Source organism: Zonotrichia albicollis, chromosome 3 (assembly GCF_047830755.1).
Source record: "Zonotrichia albicollis isolate bZonAlb1 chromosome 3, bZonAlb1.hap1, whole genome shotgun sequence".
In the NCBI taxonomy this organism is placed as follows: Eukaryota; Metazoa; Chordata; class Aves; order Passeriformes; family Passerellidae; genus Zonotrichia; species Zonotrichia albicollis.
The window spans coordinates 50662441-50688084 of NC_133821.1; the positions used below are offsets into that span (position 1 = coordinate 50662441).

Here is a 25644-nt window from a genome sequence, read left to right on the forward strand (position 1 = left end):
GGGAATAACGTTTCAAAATGTATTCACACAGCATAAGACAAATCCTCCTCCTGGGAGTACCAGTGCAAATCAGAGTAACTCCTCAGAGGTCAATTGAAGTACACCAGCACAAAATAAACGTGAGACAGAAGGGAATCCGGCCCCATCTACTTCTATATTAATGCAGAGGTTGCAGATCATCTGCAATGGTAAAGTGAACAACATAAATATAACTGACATCTATTCAATTGATCTCACATCCTGCCGACTATTCACAGCTCCAAATAGAGGGCTGAAGAACAATGGTTTGAGGAAGGCAGGCAGAAATCCGGGTTCACACATTCCAATTTGCTAATACCTCCTAGTTTAACTACCTTCATCTCCCCACACTGCTAAATCTTGAAGGGTTTGACATTGTCCCCCCAGCTCCAAAAGAACAACTTCTCCTAAAACAGAGTAAATGAAAAGATACCAGGAGAGATGTATGGGAGAGAAGATAAATGCAAACAAAATGTGCAAACATGAGAACCTACAGAGAAATAATCAAGAGAATCCCTGTCTCACACACCACATATATATGAAAGGCACTAGCAAACTGATTAATTATGTGGAAACCTAGCACTAAGAACGAATGGTACGTGTGCAGGGGAAGACTAAAATATGAGGCTATTTCAAACCGTGGTGTCATTTGTGCTAATTTAAGTGGATCTGTAATTATTTCCTACAACTTCATGATGTCCTGAACCAGCTTCCTCCTCCCCTGCAAGGCTGATAAAAGGACTCTTGGCAACACACTAAATATATTATGCAATGTATTGAATACTACCGAGAAAGAGCACTGAATTACACTGAAACAAAGAACATTAGGTGCGAGTATCACCACCTCCGGGGAAAGAGCACCTTTAACTACTTACCACATCAGTAAATGCAGGCGTTCTCCTGTACCTCCGCTACCTGCACCTAACAGCATTTGCTACATTTAACAAAGTTAAGGCGAATTTTACCTCAAATCTACTCAGGCTGGAGCTCTTTGACCGAGACTTCTTGCGGAGATAGACGGAGAAGAAGCGGCGCACCGTGAACTTCTTCATGTTCATGTCCATCGCCCTGTCCCAGCCGCGGCGCGGAGCGCGAAGGAGCTGCGGCGCCGGCGGGGGAAGCTAGCGCATCCCGATTGCCCCCTGTTTATATCCACAGGCAGCAGAGCCTCCGGAGTGCCTGCTTCTGCTCATGGAGCCGGACACAGCGCGGTCCCTGCCGGAGCCGGGGCAGCCCGGAGCCGGCCCCTCGGAGCACGCAGCTCCCGCTCCGCTCTGTTTACATTTGGGAGCGCCGAGCCCAAGTCCGGCCCCGGCGCTCCCGCCCGCCGCCGGTGCCGCTGCGCCCAATGGGGCCGGGCGGAGGCTGCACGCAGAATCGGCGGCGGCGGATGACAGCTCCTGCGTCCCGGGCGGAGCAGGTTCCAGACGAATACTGCATGTGTCTGTTGCTTTGCGCTCCCTCTCCTCTCTCAGTCAGGCTCTTTCAATTTCCTGCTTTCTGAATCACATGGGGAACGGGCACATGCTGCACTTCTGTTTTTAGCTCAGAATTCAGACGCTGCTATAATTACTGAGGGCTGTGGTGGTCAGATCCGAGAAGAAATCGGCTCCCCTGTGAGAGCCGCTTCTGGAAGAAAGCTGAAAGATGTCGTGCCCCCAGTGCCAGAATAGAAAGGTTTGAATCTCCTTTTATTCCGGGGAGTATGCAAAACAGCACTGTCCCCCCTCCGCCCCCGAAATTGAAAAGCTCACCATATCCTGCTCACAATTGCCCGCCCGCTTTGCATTGAAATACCCAACACTGGCACAGCTCTGAAAATAGCAAGCACAATCTCAATGGTAAGTATTACTATTCTTGTTGTACTACAGCAGGGAGCTACAGCCCTTCTAGGAGGCTGGGTATGTACATCTATTTAGGGGCTGTAATTTTGAGCTGCACGGCAAGCATGCAGACTTACAGCTGCACCCCCACCTCCCCGCAACAAAATCACATTTTTCAGCTGTTCTTCAAAAAATAATGAATCTCAGTGTGTTCCAGAGACCAGAGAGCTTTCTCTGCTTTTTCTCTGCCTTTCTCTCTCACACACTTCAGGCTCTTTTCCTATGGCAGCCTTTCTTCTCTGGCTACCAAGGAGCAGCTAGACATGCCTTTCTCCCATAACCTCGGACATCACTACAGCCTGAGAAGACTTGGAGGGTAAATGACAACACCTCTTAAGTCCATCTGCTCTAAAAGAGAGGTGTATTTTGCTTTACTTGCGTATCTGGGCTGTGAACTTTCTTGGCTAGCAATCCCAGTCAACATCTGCTTTTTTGAGGTTCCCTGTCCTATTCTTCTGCCTCAAACTCACAATGGTCTATATGCACCCAAAGAAGTACTAACAAGAAAAAAGAAAAATAATATTTTGGCATTTATAGTTTAATTTAAAAGGAGGCTAGATGGGAAAGGCTGCCATTAGTGCTGGGCTCTGTAACCTCACAGAGCCTGACTCTGCTGTGCATGGACCCCAGTGTTACCCCAGCCTAAGGTGACTGTTTCACAGTGACAGTCTGCTTCTTCCTTATCCCTTCTCAGCACACCCTCTGAATGCTTCTCCGAGTCTCTTGGTTTGCAACAAAAGCACCTTTGGGGGTTGCTTTCACTGTGCTGTCCCAGTGCTGCCCCATGTCAAGCCCAGGAGCCTTTTGCCATTACAGTTCCCTTGTTTCCCCAACTAAAGACTCTGGAGCAAAAGCAAGTGTCCAAGAAGAAAACCTCAGGTATTTATAGGTAACCCTATACACCTGAGAAACAATGAACAGGCTAAAAGGCAATTGAGTTGGTCAATGCCAAAATTACTTGCTGATGCAGTCTCTATAGCCAAGTTTCGTGTCTCCTCACAGCCTTGCTGCAGTAAAATCAGCAGTGTCACAAAGGCCTCAGGCACTCAGCTGATTACTTGACCTGCCTCTCACCTGTCCTGACACACCACACAGCTGCTGCTGCTGTTTCTGTGCTGCCTTTTCGCTGACAAAGAGGTGTCCTGGCACGAGCTGGACCAGGCTTTGTGCTGGCTTTTGGCAGCCTCACACATTCCCACCTGTGTAAGCCACTTGAGCCTTAAAGAGCAAACAAACCAGTCCAGGGTGAGATCCCTGAACCCTTCCTGTCACAGATACATCCCTGGTCACTGACATCTTTATTAATGCAGAGGAGGTGATAACTTGCCAGCTTTGAATACACAGGCTGTGTGTAGTAACATGAAGTATATGAGTGCCTGTTACTATTGCACTGGTGGATTTATCACAACCTTCCCTTTTCATTACATCAGTGGTGATTTCACATACAGGGACTTGCATTCACCATTAAATGTGCCTGCACTGTAATAAACTTCCAGTAAAATTACACAGGCCATGACTTAATGCCTAGCTATCAGGTACACTTATTACATTCAGAATTTTGTTCTTTACCACAAAAATAAATATTTTTTTTAAATCCATCACAATGTATTGGCAAGTTATTGTCCGCATCAGAGCAGAAACTAGCCTTGTATGCTAAAGGTTAGACTATAACACTGAGCACCATGCCCAGGGATAGAAAGTAACTCTCTTACATCCCTGACAGGACACAGGCATGGAAATAGGCATGCTCTTTTTATTTTCTTATTTTGCTTTCAGACAGGTAATTAGGGATTAAATTCAGAAGGACAACCAACCACCTTCACTCTACTGGGCAGCAGAGATATTGCAGAATATATTCCAACTTTTGCAAAAAAGCAAAAGCAACTGAGATGCACAATTTACATAAAAAATACAAATGCAACAATTAAACAAAATAGACATGCATGTAAAATTAAAGCATCAGGATAGATATGTGAAAAGTAAATTCTACTACTGTTCCATGTGGCATGCTTGACGACATTGAACTTAACTTTTTCTCAGAAAAACATTTTCTGAAACTTTCATGCAAGTCAGACAATAACCACTTTTCACAGTGGTTTTAATTAAAAGGTGCAAGGCAAAAATAAGCTTGATTAAATTGGAACATTCCGGATAACATTTATAAACACACTACTGTCAGATCATTCTACAACATGAAATATTAACTGGACTTAGAAATTAATGTTTTTAAATTATTTATCTTTTTTGAGCAATTTTAACTGCTGAGGAACTTGATGGAGGAAGAAAATCTCCAAATGTCTCTCTTTAAGGGACAATAAACAACAATAAACAACAAAAATGGTGGAGGGGACATATGGCACATTGGCATAAACCAGTAATACTCATCTGTATTCTGAAATATAGCTTTTTAAAACTAGCTTTTTAAAACTAGACTCATATATGCTGTAACACAAAATAAATAAATACAATATCATGGCTGCTTCTCTCCCAGTGAGGTGGATAGCAAAACAAAGTTTACTTCAGCTGAAAAAAGGCTTAAAAAAAACCCCAAACCAAAAAGCTCATATTCAAGGATTCAAGACAAATTCTCCAACAGGAATCACCAAAATTAGATATTACATAGCCCAGGTTTGATTTTTAAAAGATAAATGGAGAATTCCCAGTTAATATGTAATGAAAGCCAAAAGTCCTTTCCTCATATAGACGGACCATACCAGAAGCAGGAACAGACTGAAGGACCCAGGCTTAGAAAATTAACAGAGGGCAGCAGAACAGCCTGAACAGCACCCTAGTGAGAAGGATGCCAGTAGCCAATGCCAGATGAGTCATCAATTTTTAAATGATAGAACATGCAAGTCCAAGATATCTACCACAAACTGGAAGATATAATTAACCAAGAGAAATTTTGTATTACTGTATTACACAGAACATCAGGCCCTATGTTGAAATCAGGCCTTCTATTTTTTTATGTAAATAACAATTTATGAGCAAACCCAGAATGACTCTGCTACTTGAGTAAATTTAGCCATCACTGTAGAAGTAAAAACTATGAATTGATAGTATCTTCCTTGCAAATGCAATCAGTATTACCAATCCTTTCAGTAAGTCCATCAGAAAGACAGAAAAAAAAATCCAGAGAGAAATAAGAAAGCATCAGAAGCAGAGACACCACAGACAGAACAAATAAGATTATCAGAACACAACATGCAGAGAAAAGGAAAATGAGACTCCCACAACAGAGGCCCAAGAGACACTGCTACAGAAAAGGTGAATTACGCAGCACCATTTATGCTCTCATCAAAGAAACTCAGGAACAAAGCAGATGCTTCCAAGGGACACCAATCAGCTGAGTAAGGAACAGCACTTTCCCCCTGTGGTCAGATTGTGCATGACTCTTTCAGTGACTGCTGTTTGCTCATCTTGAATGCTGGACAAATTGCCATATGGCTTTTGTTTCCTCCGTGAATACGTAAGGTGGCTATTTTTCTTACTGATGTTTCTTTCAATAATGTGGATGGGCTTTGCCCAAAGAAGTGCTTGGGCTTTGCTCTCATTGCATCAGTGTGGGTCTCAGCCTTTCCAGCTGCTGTACACAGCTAAGTACCTTGTCCTGTTTAGCACACACTTACATCACTGGAGTTTTCTCTCTCAAAAAGGCACATTGCCCTGCCAGTACCGCAGAATGCAGGCAGTGACTTAACATCTCTCACCAAACCAGCACTGACAAGTGATCAGCCATGTTGGCTGGATGGGGATACAAGGGAAAGAAAGTGCTTTTTCCCCTTTCTCTCACCTCCTGGCTGTGTATCACAAGCTTCAGTAATTTTGATCCTTTTCTGTTATATGCATTATTCCAGTGGAGGTGCAGGCCCCTTCAGGCATCTTGCAAATTAAAATCACTGCTCAGAAGGAAGGAGAAAGTGAAGTCACCTTGTCTGACTGGGTCTGACAAACTGGCAGGACACAGGCTCCCTGGACAGTTTTCTCTAATCCCAATAGAAACATAATAGCCCTACAATGTCTTTTTAATCTTGCACTTGTAAACTCAAGGCAAAAGCAGAGTATCTCCTATACACACATCTATGTTATTCCCTTGATGCTAAAAGCATCATCCAACACTGGCAATTGTATGAAGAGAAACTAATGTAAATGGAAGTGCATCAGTCCCAGAAAAGTGACTCTAAAAAGACCTGTTCTCCTTGATATGGTGGTATTCCACTTAGTGGATTCCATTCAACACATTTTTAAACATTCCTAAAAATGGGCATCAAAATAAGTTCTTGAAAGATTTGAAATCAGTGTTTTGCAGAGATGCAAGTAGCTTAGATGGAGACAAAAGTCCTGAAGAATTTTAAATAGACTACATCAACAGTAAGATTAAAATAAAAAAAAAATTACACAGTTGCACTAAGATGGTGAACCATCCCTGTGTCATTCTGGAACAGAGCAATCATATATCTTGAGTTGGAAGGGACCCACAAAGTTTATTGAGTCCAATCCCTGGCCTCGCATATGACAGCCCCAAGAATTCCACCCTGTGCCTGAGAGCATTGTCCAAACACTTATTGTACTCTGTCAGGCTGGTGCTGGGACCCTTTCCCAGGGGAGCTGTTCCAGTGCCCAGCCACCCTCTGGGTGACAAACCTTTTCCTAATGTGCAAGCTAAATCTCCCCTGACAGAGCTTTCTACCATTGAGGTCTCCTTGGTTCAGTTGCCCAAAGATCCTAAGCACCCACCAGTCACATGGTTATAGAGTTACTTTCAGAGTACCAAATGAGCTACACTATGAGAACATGTGGCTTGTTCTTATTGGTGCAGGGAGACCCACGAGTGCTGCAGAAACAATAGCTCCAGAAATAAGAAAACAATATTTGATTGAGTTTTCACCAGAGGACAGACATTTTAACTGTCACAAAAGCATCTTGTGTTAGTGCTGGAGCATCGGATTGGCAGGTGTCACAGCTGCTGTCCCCATATGTGCTTTGCTGCTCTCAGACTCAGGGGAACGTGCGGCAGCTTCACTGGCCACACACACGTCACTCAGCTGTGGGCTGCTTTTAGGATGGAGATTGCAACATCTAGCAATCTGCATGGAAGAGGATCAGCCTCAATTCTCTTTTTTTTTTGCTTTTTAGCAGTGTCCCTGAGCATTTTACTTTCTTGGCTGATATATATATATATATACTGGTCTTGCTGGATTTTGGTGGCTTAGATAGAAATGTAAGACAAAGAACCCAAAAATCTAATTTCCTTCATGTTACACAAGCTTCTACTCCAACATGAAGGAGATTGCTGAAGATACAATTCTGCTTTCTTTTCTTTGGACAATCAGACAGTCACACTTTTCTCCTATAAAGGACTGGAAGTTTTCTGGAAGGAAGGATAATAACTGAAGTATGAACGGTCTTATCGCATGAATATTTATGAATATCACTTTGAGCCAACGTTATACAATAGAAAATTGGATGGAAGAACTTCATTATGCACAGCATATGTTTACTGTTTATTCAGACTAGCTGTGAACAATATTAAAAAGACAGGCATTTGTTAAAAATCTGCCAATAGGCAATTTTCCCTTAACAGGTTCTGAAAGATATCCTACACCTAACAGGACAAATAGTGCATGGAACATTTACTGGAGCACCCATTTCTTCTTCTAATAATCATTGACAGAGCAAGCTGACACTAAAGTGAGCAGAAAAACCAGACCACTGTTTGCCATTGAAACTCTGAGAAACAGAAAAGTGTATAATGGGGCTTGCAAATTTTATTCAGCAAAGTACCAATTTTAGGTACATTTTTTCCCTTTAATTATTTCATAAAATCACACGCGTAAGGTGCAAAGGTTAACAAGATATATAAAAGCATCATATTTACTTGAACTGAGTGACCTGAATTAATGCCATTCTTTTATATCTGAAACTACTTGTACCTTAAACTCTCTAGCTATGCTTAACTCCAGGGCTTGTACAAAATCCAGCCACATCTTGGATCCTTTATCCTACAGGGGTTGCACCGTTTTCCTCTTATTCTTCCCAACTGGCATCTCCTGTCCCCAGTGAAGAAAATACCTCCTGGTATTTTCAGCTAGGAAGGAGACAGACTGCACTCTGACAAGTGGGTATGTAAACTCAGGATCATAAAGGTTTGCACCTGAACTGCAACTCAGAGAAAAAAACTCTGCTTCAAATCTCCTCCCATAAAATGGGGCTGGAATATTCAGCCACTGCATGACAGCTCTTTCAGAGAAAACACAATGATTGATATTATGGGTTTCACAGCTGAAATTTTAGTTGAAGGCTGTCACACATTTGCTAGATTTATTTACAGAAAGAGATTAACTGTGAGTAATGTCAAAGAATAAACCAATGGGACATGCAAATTTACCTGGGTAGACATTATACCTAGCAGGACAAGTGACACATGGAATATTTTCAAAATATATTACAAACCTAACACACTGGAAATTGGGTTTAAGGTTGTATGAATACCTACAGCACTCTAGACACAACAAAAATGAGATTTGTAAATTAAAAAATCATTAATCACTCTTGAAATCTTCAGCATTAATTTCCTTCTTGTTGGTCTTCTATGGCTTTTTAGAAAAATTTTGAAGAATCGCTTTAAATTAATGTAGTGACAGTACTTAACTCCAGATTACAGGCACATCTATCCCTGGCGGTTTTTGAAACAGAAGCTGAAGAAACTGTCAGGAAAAAAAAAAAAAAGTCTAAATTCTGTGTCTAATACAGCAACACAGGAAGTGTGAAACTGGAAAAAATACAGTATTATTTTACCTCTCAAAAAGTTACTTAGGTTCCATTGCTGTTCACCAAGACACATAATGATTTCTTAATTCACTGAGAACAATATAGCCCAAGGTCCTATATTACTGCTGAAAAGTAAAGGAAAGAAAGACACCATAAAATGTCTCAGTTTAGGACTGATTGTTGTCATAAGACTGCACTACTATTTGGATTTATTTAGTATGTTAGATAACTTTTTCCTTATTTCATTTCAGATACATAAAGTATGACCTATCTCTTAAGTGTAGTGTCACTTCTGTCACCAAAGTCACCAGGAAGTGCATGAGGTTCTTCCTGCATAACTGAGCCTGCCCACACTGGAAGGGAGTCTGCCTTGCTGATGCATCATCAAATATCTGCAAGCAATTGCAACATCTTGTATATGTCCTCCTACCCATCTAACAAGTGTGCAAAATTTGTTATAAAGAGCACATGTGGAATATTCAACATCCAAATTCTTGATTAACCTAATGGACAAAAAAAACAAAAAAAAAAAGGCCGCTCATCATATTAAGTCAATTTGATCCTTTGACATCTTGCTGTGAATTTCATATATCTTTTCAAACCCTGAAAGAACTTTGAGATATACAGAGAAATAAGTAACACTATGCACAACACAAACAAAGCAAGAATCTAACTCTCCACATGCACAACACAAAAATGGCAGTTTTATCTGGTTTTCATCAACTAGAGATTAAAGTGTGCAATTAATTATATCTTAAAGTAAGCCATGTTACTTGATAAAGGTTCAAATACTTATTCATATGCTTCAATACACAGGGAAGACATACAGTTGTGGCCAAGATGATATAAAACACTTCCCAAGTGATACTGTCTGCCTAAATACAGTGACCTTCTTCAAAGAAAATTAAACATCTTTAGACATACAACAAAAATATTGAATTCGTAATTTCACTAGCAATGCTGATGTTTGACTCCAATATTTTTTCTTTAACCAGTCAAAAATCCTGTAAGAACCACTTTGCTTTGAACCATAAACTTCTGTTAGTGTCACAAGGCAGTCATACCAAATACATAAAGTTTGCAGTGTATACTGTATGATTCACATGATATACATCCACTGAAATGGGACACCTTTGCCTTAATATGATACTGGGATCTGATTTCATATTTCTGATGCTTCCTTTAACACCTGAAACACTTGAAACCTTACTGTGATGTAGGGCAGAACAGCTACCAATTAGGAGACTGAGATTGTTCTTTTGCTTCAACTCCCAAAAGAGAAAACAGATGTATATGTCAGATAGGAGGAACAAATAATGTAACTACTACACAAACTTGTAATAAGGTTCTCCCTCCCGTCATCACAGAAAAAAGAGAATTTGTACAGCTTCCTAAAAGCTTTTCAAGGGCATCTTGGTCTAGCTGGGCTGCTTAGGAACTTCAAGCAAGGACATCAAGGAGCATTTCAAAAAGGCACAGCAGAACCTTGCTATTATATGCCTTGGGGACTGAAAAATGTTTTATTTTTTTTTCCACTGTTATTTTTTTATGTTCTTAATACTTACATATTTAGTCGCTCCCTTGATTCCAGAGTCCTCTCCTCATCTGTTCTTACTTCCTACTCCCCAAATCTTCTCTTCAAACGTATGACTCACTCCTCTTAACTCGAGAAAGTTTAAATAATAAAAATAACAAAAAAAAAATTAAAAAGCAAAACTTGAGCTTCAAAAGAGGATTACTTCCTGGTACTTGATTTTTAGGCACTATTTTGTGCCTAAATCTTCTGAAGTCCAGAGACATGGACTTCAGAGGACCCAAAAACATGCAAGAAGAAATACGAGACAGAACAAATCAGAAAGAGTTATTCAAGGGGCTGTATCTGTTATGTAGTAACACTTACAATGGTAATAGATGGAAAGAAATCCTTTTAGCAGCATGACTGAATTTTGAAGCATTACTGTGTGTGTCTTTCAGCACACAAAGCTTTAAAATCTATTGGCTTCTGGAGTCATAGTGTTACAGGGGAAACATGAGAGTTGAAACATCCAGCTGTGTCACCAGTGATATCTCCCATGGCTCAGTATTGGGGCTAATCCTGTGTAATATCTTTATTCATGATCTGGGTGAGGGGATTGCATGCATCAAATGACACCAAGTCAGGGGGGAGTGTTGACCTGTTGCACTGCTAAAGGCTTTGGGACAAGTGGTTGGAAAGCTGCCTGGTGGAAAAGGACCTGGGGGTGCTGGTGGGCAGCCAGGTGGACATGAGCCAGCTGTGCCCAGGTGGGCAGGAAGGGCAAGGGCATCCTGGCTTGTATCAAGAATAGGGTGACCAGCAGGATGAGGGCAGTGCTTTGTACTCAGCCCTGGTGAGGCTGCACCTCAAACCCTGTGGTCAGGTTTTGGGCAGGAAGGACATTGAGGTGCTGCAGTGAGTCCAAAGAAGGACAGCAGAGCTGGAAAAGGGTTAGGAGAACAAGTTAGGAGGATTGGCTGAGAGAGCTGGGGATGTTCAGCCTGGAGAAAAGGAGCTGCAGGGGAGACCTCACTGCTCTCCACAAGTACCTGAAGAAAGGAGGTTGTATGGTCTCTTCTCCCAGGCAACTAGCAATAGGACAATAGGAAATGGCCTCACGCTCTGCCAGGGGAGATTCAGATTGGCTGTTAGGAAAAATTTCCACAAAAAAATTGTTGTCAAGCACAGGAATAAGTTGCCAAGAGATGTGGTTGAGTCACCATCCCTTAAAGTATTTAGAAGATGTGTAAGTGTGGCACTTAAGACATGGTTTAGTTCTGGACTTGGCAGTAGGAGGTTAATGATTAGGCTCAATGATCTTAGAGGTCTTTTCCAACCTAAATGATTCTATGATTTCACTGAAAAAGGAAATACAACAGCCCTGGCCCAGCTAACCTGTTGCAAGATGGGTGCAGCTGTAAGAGATGCTGGGAAACAGGAATTGAAACAGGTTCTGCATGGGAAGAAGGAGTGGAGCTAAAGCCACCTGCTTCTCAAGAGATAAACATGGGTTTGGAGGCTGTGTAGAGGTTTGTTGTATTTTAGAAAAAAGTATCTTGGCTCATTAAAGGAATATCATTAGTCCTGGCATAAGCTCTCGCTTGTGGCCTCACTCTGCCATCTCCAGGCCATCATTTCCTACTTCCTCTCTATTGGCACAAATATTCCCACAGCCACAGAAGGAACCAGACTGGAGAACTGGTCCAAATACCAGCCCAGAATGCTAATTTTAAACCAGTTCAGTTCAGTGATCTGAATCACTAAACAAATATCTGTGCCTACTCAATATTTTTTCCAGCGGAGGGAACAGGAATGTGTGCGCTTGTGCGGCGGCTCTGCCTCCTCCGTTGGCAGGGATGGCTAATGCCAACACTGCCTGCTGGCTTCCCTGACACAGAGCTGGCATCTGCAGCTGCCTGGCCTGGCACAGCTGGAATCACCGAGCAGGCCATGTCAAACTATCCTTTCAATCACAGTGAAAGTTAAAATAACAGCTCTGGTATAGGAAGGATATTTTAAAATGTCCTGAAGTATTTTTATTATTATTATTATAAAGCTAGCCAAGGTGAATTGGCTAAAAACATGCAAAAGTTGGAATTATGCTTTGAGATAATGTGCTTTCCAACAAGTTGAATGTATTAAAGGTCCTTGGATTCTTTAAAAGGAAAAGGATCCCAAAATGGGTGAGAGAGTAACCCATAGCTGCACCACAGAAATTCAGAGGGCTGTTTAAAGCCAAGAACCCTACTAGAACTGACTGGGCTCCCCTTTAGTGCTGAAGCCCACTGGGAGTGTAGTGAGACTTCTAGAACTAAGACTGCAAGCTCCAGTGGTGTTTACTGGCTCCACTTCAATTGATTTTCTGAATGGTATTTTCTGGCACTTCTCTGATTTAGTCTCCTGTGGCTAACAACATGTTCTCCCAGAACCGTTTAACTGCACACACAAGTATGCACCTCTTACAAATTTCTGTAGGTATGCAGTATTGATGCCAGCACATATGCAGAACCTGAGTTCAGGCTGGGTGCTGCAGGTCTGAGACACCTGTGTGAATGCAAAGAGCATGACCCGAGCTGTACAGCTTGGATGTGTCTGATGCTCGTTGCTCAGTGAATTTGAGAATCCCTATCAAATGCAACACGGGTGGAACCACAGGCAGCCACTCAACACACAACATTCTCAAACTCCTATGAAACTGTTTTAATAACATCACACAATCATCATACAGTTATTTAAGTTTTCAGTACTTGGTGGTCTCTTCAGGAGGCTGTCTAGAAAACCACCTTCCTATTCACTCTAGTGCCTACCTTAGATGCACCCACAGCTAAAATACTTAGCTCTTATACTAGCACCTTTGCAGGCAGATTCTTTTTCAAAGGGTAATCATATCTTCCCACAGTTTTGACTGGCTGTACTAAATGAGAGTGATATTTTAACCTCCCCTCACTCCACCATCTCTCCTTGCTTGTGTCCCAATACACAGCCCTGTCCTAGACTTCATGATGTCTATGTTTTTCTTTGTAGATGTCATGAAAAGAAGAGCTTTTATTGGAGCCTCAGTAGAAGCAATAATTAGTAACTCTTCCACACAAGAAATACCTTAGGATTTTCTTCAATTTTGCCACTGCTGTTTCAAAATTGTAGCTCACTGTTGCCCTGTAAAATAATCAGGAAACCTAGAGTATACCACCAAGGCAGACTGGCTAACTGGGACTTCTAAACCTGTTGTGTACTCAATGGAATAAGACAGAAGGCTCTCTGATCCTCTCTCTGGATCCTCCAGCATCAGAAACAAATGGACTTCTTGGACTAAGTCCAGAGGAGGGCCACTAAGTGGATCAGAGGTCTGAAGCACCTCTCCTCCAAAGGCTGAGAGAGCTGGGGCTGTTCAGCCTGGACAAGAGAAGGCTCTGGGGACACCTTACATCAGCCTTCCAGTACCTAAAGAGGGCTGATAAAAATAGATATAGAGTGACTTTTTACATAAGCAGATAGTGATAGGAGAAAGCAAACCACTTTTAAATTAAAAGAGGGACTATTTAGTTAGATGTTAGGAGGAAATTCTGTACTCAGACGGTGATGAGACACAGGAAGAGCTTGCCCAGAGTTGTGGTTCCCTCATCCCTACAAGTGTCCAATGCCAGGTTGGATGGGTCCCTGGGCACCTGACCTAGTTGGTGGCACCTCTAGAGGTGGCAGAGGGCTGGAACTAAATGACTTTTAATGTGCCTTCCAACCCAAACCATTCTATGATTCCATTCTCTTCCCTTGATAAATAACCAGATCTTTTCAGCATACTATTAGCTTGGAACATAGCAGTGCTTGTTTTGGTGACAACTCCAACATAGCTGTGAGAAAACTCCCCCGCTCAACCACTAATGCATAATCTGAATTTTCCCCTAACCCTGATTTGAGTTTTGTTTGGATACTTCCTGGGGATTTTTATTTGAAATAGAATGAAGCTAAGCAATTACAGTATAAATAATACCATCTAATATTTCTCAGATAAATGTACAATTATTAAATCACTCTCAAAACTTGGAAGTTTCAAAGCCAGTGGCTTAGTAGAACACTCTGAGTCAGAGTTGGTTAAGATGTTATTTCTTAAAAATATGCATGAGATGACAGTCAAAACAGACATTTGCAAAATTTCCTGTAAAGTTTCAGAAACTCTGAGAATGTCTGTGAACAATAGCATGAGGATTGGGCAAACATAGTTTGGAAAACACAAGAACAACACAAGATAGGTACATCTGACAGCTACCAAATGGGTCACAGTGGGTATGCAGCTGCCTTAAGCCTTCAGTGACCAAAGCCCACCTTCTGATGATACATCTGAAAATAAACAGTGGGTCTAGGGCTTGTACATCAAGATTCCACAAAAACTTCACATCAACTTTGGGAACTTGGATGTAAGGGAACCTGCATATCCTTCTTGGAGAGTTGGGAGACAAATTTCATGCCCTGATTTTCCAGTGGCAACTTTGCTTTTTGGAGTTTTTCATCAGGCAAACCCCACAAACATTTTTTTTTCAGAATATTATAAGTAATTTAGATAATGAAAAGCTAATAGGCTTTAGCTTAGAGGGTTGCAAAGAATAGCCTGCCATTATTCAGAAAGCCCTGTAATAGAGCACCTTGTTAATTAGAGATGATTCACAGATGACTTGCAATAGATTATGGTAGTTCTGAATAGCAATGATGTTTTCATATTGAGCTCTTATGTACTCAGGAGTAATGAAGCTTTAATTTTAATTAAAAGAAAAAGCTCTTTTTTTTTTTTTTAAGCCTGTAGTTCCAAGCAATACTGAAGCACAGAAAATTAGCATATTTTACTGATTTTCCATATTTAGAGCTCTGCACTTTATAGTTTTACTTTCATAATGTTCTCTAGCAGAGGACAGCTAAGCACCTGAATAGGAGCTGTTGATAAGAAGGCAATACTATTGTCTCTGTAATTGGAGAAACACACAATGAGGAGAGAAGCTGCTTGCTCAAGGCCTCTCAGTAAGTCTGTGATATAGTTATGAGCAGAACCAAGTTCATTTTAAATACAGGATTATCCCCTTAGATCTCCATGCCTCATCACAGAACACCATCTGCTACACCGATGGGCATTCGCTGCTTTAGTTGTGATCACTACAGTTTGTCATCATTCCAGTGGCACAGTTTGACACTAAAATGACCCAGTGCTACTGATAAAGGGTCTCCCATGCTCAGTCACCTTCCCTCTTCCTTTTCCTTAACACATTCTCTTGCCTTTTACTGGGGAGCTTACAATGTGTTGGTCCAAGGAACAGAGATAGTCTATGTACACACGTTTTCTGCTGGTTTAGCTCCTCTGAACTGACCCCTGAGGATCAGGATGAGCTTCAGTACCTGAGCAAAAGGAGATCCTGGGAGCATGGAGGAGCAGAAGGGCAAGTCTGTGCCCTTCCAGAGCAGCTGCCCATGGGGAGGGCTTAACTGCACTCCTATTTTGCCTCCTGAAACATCACCACAAAATTCCCTAAGATTTCTTACCATTACACAGATTTGCAGGATTCAATATTGCGAATTACTGGGGTAAAAGTAATGCACTAATTGATGAAAAATTTGAACAATTAAACCTCCAAACCAAATCCCTCTCAATCTCCACATCCAGTAGTGCATCCAGAAGTGCATCCAGAAAAAGCCAAACAAACAAACAAACAATAGAAAACCTCAAACCAAACCAACCAACACCAAACACCACCACTTCCCCTACCCCCAAAACACATGCAGATTTAAATCTTGGATTAAATTAAGTGGACAGAAAAGAGAGTACACATAAGATAATGCAAATATTTAGCCTTTTTACTTCTCATTTAGGACTCATAGCAAGACACATTGGTATTTTTTCACTTAATTCAACAGAGTGAAATATAAACAAGTAGAACTTTGGTCAGGAAGGAATTACTCATCTGCCAAAAGCAACCTGCATCATTCAGTGTTCCCAGGATCATGGCCTTTTTGCAGTCAGCTCTTCAGAGAGGACACGTTTTCTGCATCAGCATTAAGCATATATTATGTGCTTGAGTAATGCACAAATAACAGTGCAAAAATCAATAATTACTGCAACCTAATTTGAGAAACTACAACATTTCATAACACACAGAAACAACTAATCAAAGATTACCACTAATGCAGAAAAGCGCAGATAAAGAAATCAGAACCTTTAATTATTTCAAATATGGGAAAACAGTTACAGATTATTTAATAACTGCATGGTTCAACAATTTTCATATAGCTGGTTTCACTGTATATCTAATAATAACATGTTATATTTAACAGCATAAGCTTATCTCTTTTCTTCACTCACTAGAATAGTGGTTGATTATGCTTTCAAATGCTTTTTTGTTTTATTCATTGATCTGAGTTTTACTAGATCCCAAATTAAAGAAAATCTCTCTTTAACCTAAGTTAATAGCCAACTGAATATAATTCAGGGAAGTCTAAGAGAATGAAAGCATGCTTGAGTGCAAGCTCTACTCAGCTTTCAAGCACACCTAATGCTCAATAACCAGCATAATCATCACTGTATTTTTAATTTATCATTGGAAGTTTGTTATAGCTTCAATTGGAGACTTTTCTTTTTCAGTGAAAAGTTTAGGTGGCTGAAAAATCCCTCAACTCTCAAAAATCATTATGTCTTTATGTGCTGCCACTTAAAAATATTTTTTTTTCAATAGATACATTTTATATTTAAAAAGGTTTGTGCAAGCAACTGACAATTCAGCTTCATTATAAACCATTTTCCAAAATTTGTTGCAGATGCAATAAGCTTGCATAAGAGAAAAGTGGTAGTAAGTACCCTTATATTTCAGTCTATAACAATTTTGAGTAAACATGGAGCTCTAAAATAATATTTTTAGTTTCCTAATCTCTCCATGAGACAAAAAAAAAGAAAAAAACCAAACAAAAAATATTAAAGCTACCACAAGAAATCATTATACACGAGTACTTCTATCGTTAGACATGTATTTAAGATTTCCTATGTCATTGCTTATGGATAAACACAGGTTTGTCAGGACATGCTAAAAAGACCAAATATAAATTTCTGAAAGAATTAGATTTTGCAGGACTGCTATTTTCTTGTGTTTTTAGCATATAATCTCTTCATATAACAAGATACCTACATGTGACCTCTACCAAGGTGTTTGAGTAGATGCAAAGTCACTCTGGAGCTGCCATGCCCGACTCATGTCATCACAGCATTCGGCTCATCACAGCTCCTGTGGGACTTTCTTAACAATCCAGGCACTAAAGATTCAATGCTCAGAAGGATTTAGGTTTGAAAAAGATCAGAAAAAGCAAGACAAAATACTCTAAGTGATAAATAGTATCTCTCATACCTAGAGAATGAGATGGAATGGTAACACAACTTTAAAGTTGAATTTGATTAGCCTTTTGTTTAAAATTCCCCTTGGAGAAACCCTGTCTTACTTCTGTCCACATTATCAGTTCCACACTCTTTCCTGGGTCTAGGTAAGATGCTGCACACTTAACTCTGTAATGAGTCTTTTGATAGCAATAATTAAACAACAGATAACATCACACACCCACATTTACCAGTTACTACTTTGTTTTCATCTAAGGACAATTTTTCAAAACAATCACCATCATCCTTTGCCCTTGTATAACTATGTTTTTCCAAAGGGAAAGCTGGATTTGAGTGGAGTCCTCATTCTCTGTCATATCAAAGACTTTACTGCTACTGTCCCCACAGAAGTCTCTGTTTTGTTGTCAAGGATCCATGAATTAAGGACTCTTCCTTTAACAGGAATTTCTGCCCAGTGATATAGATATGACAGACACTATGTGCAGCCACATGTGGTCCAATGACAACAGCTGAATGTGTAAAATAGACATGTCCAAATTAAACAAGGAGGGGATCAGACAGAGTCCAGAATAAAGAAAGGTAACCCTTTAATTTCAGCCCACAGGACTGGTAAACACAAGATTAGAAGATGTTTTACTCATTAAAATATATGAGCTTTTGATACTTTGTTTTTGCACACCTGGCCTGAAAAACTTAATTGGACCAGTGTACAGCTGTCACACTTGCTACTTGGGTGATACTGCTGAGCATTCACATAATGTCAACAATTTTTCAAAGACAAATTCCTAAGTTTTGCAGCTTTCACTTTTCACTATCACTAATTGGCTCTATAAAGAGCTTGGAACACCACTGGAATCTATTAGGCTGAATGACTCAAAAGCACACACAAGAAGAATTAGCTTTATATTCTTCAGTCTGAGTACATTGCCAGCTGGGCAGAGTTATGTTAAGTAGATAACTTTGTGAACAGCCTGCTTGAAATCAAAGTCAGCTAGTGCAGTGGAGGGCATTGTTCATGTTCACAGAACATGAATCAACAAACCAGCAAGGGAGCAGTAATGTTACTCATTTTGTTGCTGAGTGACCAACACATCTAAATTCCATGTCATTGTCACTGCATGAAAAGCCATGCACAAATATTCCTTTTTTCCCCTGCAATCCCCAAAGGTCTTTTGCAGACAGAAAGTGAGTGAAAATAATGTCACTTCTGCTTCAGGTTTTCATTGTTCTCAAGCTTAATGACACTTTCAGTTAAAGCAATGCTTTAATTCTGTACCAAGGACAATATCTTCTGCCTCCATGGGGAATTTCCTCCTATGGAATGACAATTTCCATTTGAAGCATTCTTCCCTCTCTAAGTCACAGAAGTTTGACATATGCTAATCACTGGACTTAGTCTGTAGACAACCATGGGGGAAGCTCAGAAAACAGGGCATAAATTTGCAAGGTCAGAAAAGGTATGGCATACAGGGTAACTTATGCTTGTGCTCATAAGCTAGAGAGTCCTCCTGGCAGCCAATGCAAACAGCAAGTCTCTATGCACAGGTTGAGGCTTCCTTACAGTTTGAAGCATTTTCATGGAAAAAAAACCCAAAACAATCAAAACAGATCACAGAAAGAAAATAGCCCAAGGATTTCCCATGTGATTTATGTACTTCTTGTCAGTGACATAAGCAATACAGGCACCTTCAAATATTAATTTCATTTTACTAGATTGCTAAACCCAACAAGTATTAGCACTCACTCAGGAAGTCAGACTGATTTCTTCTCAATGCCACAGCTTTCAGGAGCTACCCAGCAGCAAATTTCACTTTCTGCTAGAGAAAGTGAATTGAGAAGAGCAGATTTCCTGTTAGCCCCTGAGAAGCACTGCTTTTTGTTTTTCTCCAGGCATCTCAGAGAGGGGCAGAAGAACAGTGAAGATTAGAAAGGGTTGCAGAGAATAATTAACTGGATGGGATATGTGGATAACTTCTAGATTATTAAAATTTTGGGTTACTGATTTCTGCTCCAGAATGAAACTACTGATTTTACTTTTCATTAAAAAAAAAATTAAACTAATTTTAAAAAGACTGAGGAGTACGAACACATTAAAAGAAAATATCAGAATATAAAACTTCATTTCAGAATATAGTACTTAAGCTTGTTTGTCTTGGAAACAAAACTTGAGGATCAGTTACTAAGTATCTTTCTTATGATACTCTTCACTATTGTTCCTGCAATAGTCTCCTAGTAAGGAAAACAAATGTAAATTTTGTTCCTACAAAATGACATAGATGACCCCATAATGAAAGAGAGCAAAATGTTCCACATAAATCTTTGCTGGACTGAGTCCTGTAATACTGTAATCTATTTCTAATTCCCTGAACCACGATGCAGATGACACAGCAGAATTATACGCACATCATCTGAAAAGACAGCTATACAATTACAGAGATGTTCAGATGATCAAAACAGGGTTAGGACTCAGTCCCTTATTACCAGATGTCTCAGATTTCTGTGCTTCCCTGCTTGCAGATTTAGGAAGTGATCCTGAATTGCACTTAATCCCCCTCGCACCTCAATTTTAATGAAAAAAATAATTTGCACACAAAGGCAATGAGATGTGTGATGTTCGGGGAAGTTGTTCTCTAAGTGCCTTCATAAAACTCACTTGCCACATCCATCAAAGAGTGCTTTTTAGCACCTTCCAAGTTTAGCCCCTTCCCTAATCAAAGCACTTTACATACATTAGCCATGGTTATTCTTCAAGAAAGGGCAGTAAAGATGACATCCCCTACAGCTGAGCAAATTCGCACTCCCATGTGAAATTTCTCTCCATTAAAATAACACAGGGCAGAACATTATAATTAATAGAACCATTACCCTTTAAGTGAAACCTCCCTTGACCCACCCCATCAGCAAAAGGATACCTAAAAGTGGATGGAACTACAGTTTGCACCAACCTGTACCTCCTCTAAATCACTAGAAGGAAAGTAAAAAGCCAATTCAAATAGATGAAGTTCCACTACTCACAAAGACATTTCTCTTTTCTATTTGAGTCTTAGAAATAAAAACTGACTCATTTATAACATTTGATCAGTTTTCCTGCTACGTTATCGATTCCCACAGCTGTGACAGAACATTTGGTCCTAGGTTGGGCCAAGAAAGACTGAACAGCTTTGCTGCCATCTGTGCCTTTGAAAACACCCGTGTCTTTTTTTGGGACACTCATGTACGTGGGCACACGAGCACACCCCACTTTGAATGCAGAAACTGCTCAACAGCAACGGTTCACAATTTTAAGAGAGAATTTGTCTTTGAAAAACGTGTCTTAATTTTAATATCTTCCCTTATTATTCAGAAATCTAGTGGAAAAGCCTTTCTGAGGAGTATGAGAGTCTGCATAATGTGTTTCTCAAAAGTTTCTGTCAAAGAGGAAGTATAAAAAATGCAAGAGCCAAATTTTAAGTTATTGATTAGTTGCAGACATGCAACAAAGTAAGGAGATATGTGGATACTATGCATTAAGAGATTCAAATCCAAAACAGGCACACCATAGAGGCTGAATTTTGAATTTGAACACAACATTTTCAAGATACTCCCCATTTTGATTATGAATACTAATAAAGAATGATAGCATCTCTAATATACTACAATTACTTCATCTAGTCATCCAACATCTGTATAAAACTTGTATATATATGAATTCAATATGATTTTATGAGCTCACCCTCATTTATTTTTTTTAAATCCCAAGTGAAAGAGTTAGTGTGACCTTGAAAAATTTTGTGAAATTGAATTCCCACCACTGAAGAAGAATTGTTACTTTGGGCTATGTTCTACATTATGCCAAGTATCTATCAGAGTGATATAAAATAAATATAACTTCTTTTGCATATTACTTAGGGTTTTATTCATAGGGTTAAGACATCATTATCTGACAGTAATTAAAAGTCCTAAACTAATGAAATAATCTAATACACTTGAATTCTAATTTATATAGGGAATGCATGGTAATTTACTCTCATCTTCATCCTAAAAAATATATTAGTCACAAATAGTGTCAAATATGAGCTGCTAATAACGCAGCTTGTATTCAAACAGACTCACAGACAAAACCAAACTAAAGAGAGAAAAACAATACTTTGACCAGCTGTGTGCCTGAGCTCAGAAAACACTGAGTTTTGGGCTAAGGCAAAGCATACATACAAGCTCTATTCCCAGATATCAGCTCCAGGCAGGAGGATTTGCCTCTCCTTGTCCTGCAAATACCACTACTTGCTGTAATTTCATCCCTTATAAGACAAATACAAAATTTAATTTGAGTTGATTTTCTTCCAAAGATGGATAGAGATTAATCCTCTCTGATGGCAGAAAACAAATTGCTGGAACTCTGGATTTATTTTACTTTTTGGAGTCTTGTCATTTAATGGATGAATCAGAGGTGACAAGGCTAGGAAAACAGGGAGCTCATTAACATCCATCAACATGTGGTATACAATATGCTAACTTGATATTTGTCATTTGTACCCCAACCCAGACATGTTCCTTTAGTACAGTCAGTTAATGAAGAGTACAGCAGTTTGCATATTTTGTCAGATTAAAAAATGGAGCAGTGAAATCAATTGGCAGCGGCAGCATTGCAGAGCCACTGGATGAGGAGAAGGAGAAAGGAATTTGTGATGACCCCCACAGAATCATCAGAAGTGAAAATAAATTGCCCAAATACCAGCAGATGGGAAACACTTATGACCTAATGAGGGTGGCAACAGCAATCCTCTCTGCAAATCAGGAGGCAGAACCTGAAACTGGAGAAACTGCTTCAGTTTGCTCACTATCCCCTTTTCTCCTCAATGCAACTTAAAGAGAGTAGTATCTTCCCATAAAAGAAAGATAAAAGTTTCTACTGCTAGAAACAGTTATTACAGAACATGGCTGGGTCAGGCATTATATATGACCTAATAACTTGTAAAAAGAAAATCTGCAGATGGTCAAAGTCCAGACAGCACCTATTACATATCTGGCAGAGCTCCAGGAATAGCTGAGCTCCAGGCTCCTCAGGACTCCACAACCTTGTTCATGGCAGGACTAGCTACAGTGTGTAATAGGGCATTGGAGATCTGACATCACTTGTTTTGTGCAATTTCTTCTCACTGTGGGATTCAGGTAGTTCAGCAAACCCAGCACAGCCCCAGTAGTAACCAGCTGACCTTACACTGTTGCTAGAAATATTTTCAATCTGTATGAAGTAGTTCAGGGGTGAGAGGCTACAAAGCAAGAGTGGACTGTGTAACAGGTAACCAAGATGTTGTAAAATGCTGCAGTATGTATCGCACCAAAACACACAGCATGCAGCCAAAAGCTATAATAAGATCTTTTTAGCTGGTCAAAACGGAAAAAGTGTGAACTAGCAGACAGCATGTAATATCTTTAAATTTTATTTTGATATATAATAAAATCAACTCCAATCCAAAGCAGAAGGAAATTTGAGAACAAGTTACAATTTGACAATTTTAGGCCTGACCATTCCTTATTGTTTCTTACATGATGAAAGGAATAGATTAAACCAATATTTGCTTCAAGGACTCTGACCTCTTAGTCAAAAGTAAAACAATCAATGAAGGAATTGAGTTAAATACATACTGAATTACTATTTAATACACACTGAAAAGGCATTTAAAAATCATCTGTCTAGAGAGCTTCAAGTGACTTCCCTACTGCACATCATGGCATGAACCAATTACCCCGTGTTTTTTCTTCACTGACTCAGAGTCAAATTATAAAACAAAAATTCAGTCTGGAGGTCATGAACGACATTGTGGCCTTGCAAGCAAAAGATGCAGCCAAAAAGAGGATTTCCTGCTTGGGAAGTGGGAAGAACCACTGTCCGTGTGGGTCACACCATGGCCAGCAGTGGCCCCGCTCGTGGCGAAGCGCAGATGAGAGCACAGCGCGTGTGGAATGGAATTGCCGTCCACTGGCAGAGCCCCAGCACAACTTATGGAGCTTAGAAGGAAATGCACAGTCTCGTGGCTAAATACAAAAGGAAAAGCAATGCCTGCGTTACAGACCTCTCCCCTCTGCCAGCTAGTTTGTTCATTAAACTGTAAATGAAGACAGGCCCTTGTACAATAAACACTCGGCCAGATATGCGCTATTTATGAACATATTGGCAATTTCAGTTGTGTAGCCATGATATTTTCTGAAAAATCCCTTTGCTAGGATTTTTTTCTCCTGAGAAGCTGAGAGGCCTCAGAAACAAAATGTAAACAATAATTACCTGCTGCTGTGAATGCAACAGGTGCTCTGTGATTGATCTCATGTAGTTGTTTCTAATTAATGGCCAATCACAGTCCAGCTGTCTTGGACTGTCTGGTCAGTCACAGGACTTTTTATCATTCCATTCTCCCCTTTCCCTGCTAGCCTTCTGATGAAATCCTTTCTTCTATTCTTTTAGTATAGTTTTAATATAATATATATATCATAAAATAATAAATCAAGCCTTCTGAAACATGGAGTCAACATTCTTGTCTCTTCTGTCATCCTGGGACCCCTGTGAACACCATCACAATTGGTGACCCTGAGTGACAAAAAATTTGCACACGATTGCTTTTTTTTTTTCTGGACACAGAACAATCATGGTTTTTTTCCGACTGAAAAAGATTAAACCAATGTTTCCAAGACTTACTTTTTAACTTTAAGCAGCACAAACTGAATTTTGCATAGCTAGTAATCTAGGTATACATACATGCATTTAACTATCTTCCCTCTAAACCCTACTCTATTCAAAATCCCAAATCAACTTATAAATCCACCACACAGATTGAATCAATTTTAAATAGTTCTTCCTGACTTTAGCTAGAAAACTAATTTTCAAGAATTTATACTCTAAATATAGACAGATGAGAACAAGAGCAATAATTTTCAGAACTAAACACCACATTCTGTGGCATGTGCTTCTTACAGGCTGGGTCCATTCTAGGTAGAGAAAATCTTGTCGAGGATGTTGTCATTCTGCCCCAGCATAGGTGAGCAGGAAAAGGACCAGGACTGGCTGAATAGCAGCAGAAGAACTGAATTGTTTTCCATACTTTTCACAGAAAAGAAGAAACCTTGCAGGGAGCCTATCTACACCATGGAAAATAAAGCAGTACACTTTGAATTCACATCAAAATTACTACTTCCCTTACTACTTCTGAAGGTGCAGGCTTGCCTTTTCCCTTGAATAAAATGAGAATTTTCCAACCTAACCACTGGCACATGTTTGTTGAACACTGCACCTGAGAAAGTAAGCATAGGCTTTCCTGAGGATGCAGCCTATCCAGCAGACCCCGTGCAGCCCTCCTCACTCCTGGGGCAAAGAAACAAGAACACATGATGGAGATCTCCAAGCTTTAGGGTGCAATCTAGGCCACTCTGCTACACCAGAGAGCACTGCCCAAGTCATATACACTGGTGAGGGAACTGAGGGAAGCTAGGCAGGCACCCTAGGGAGGAGGCTGGAGATACTGGAAGACCATGTAGATACAAGACCATTTAAAGAGAGGAAGAAAACCCACAGAGCTATTCCTTGAGCTTTGCCTCTTCCTTAAACATTCTGAAACTACACTTCTGAAAAGAGACAGAAGCTGAAGGATCTCTGTCAGCTTGTCTTTTTCAAGTTGCTGCTCTTTTCTGCTCATTTTACTTACCTGTTTCAAGAACACGGTTTAGGTCAGATCAACCTGTGATAACACCAGGAATCGGGTGACTGCTGATGTCATTAGGTGAGCCCAATCAACACAGGAGGAGCAGGGATATAGATCATAATCCTGGAAAATTAATGAATATGCATCCCTGCAAGGCCATTTGCCAGAAACAATCTCAGCAGTTTGCTGCAAATTTACTGCTGCCCTGCCCTGCTCTAGAGCAGAGAAATGAAAACATACAATGCTATGAGTGTAACTGGGTGACTCAGTTTGCTGATACATTTTAATATTTATGCTGTTTAATTATTGTCTTGGAAAATGAAACTAATGTTCATGCCCTATTTGGTAGATGTGGTGAGTAAAGTAGTATATCAGTAAAGATCTTCTTAGGACACAGCATGATAACTCTAAGACAGGGAATTGTTC

General features: G+C 40.1%; 1 protein-coding gene across 4 annotated transcripts in view; it reads right to left on the reverse strand.

Moving 5' to 3' along the window:
- The window catches only part of RPS6KA2 (ribosomal protein S6 kinase A2), a 279346-nt gene that overhangs the window by 159861 nt on the left and 93841 nt on the right, over window positions 1-25644 (reverse strand). Inside the window, exon 1 of one of the 4 annotated variants that reach the window (XM_005486475.4) lies at window positions 984-1764. The exons of the other annotated variants lie outside the window; for them this stretch is intronic. Coding sequence (XP_005486532.1) covers window positions 984-1082 — 99 coding nt within the window. The 5' untranslated portion in view covers window positions 1083-1764. Of the gene's footprint in view, window positions 1-983; window positions 1765-25644 lie in introns of those variants that run through there. 4 annotated transcript variants of the gene reach the window in all.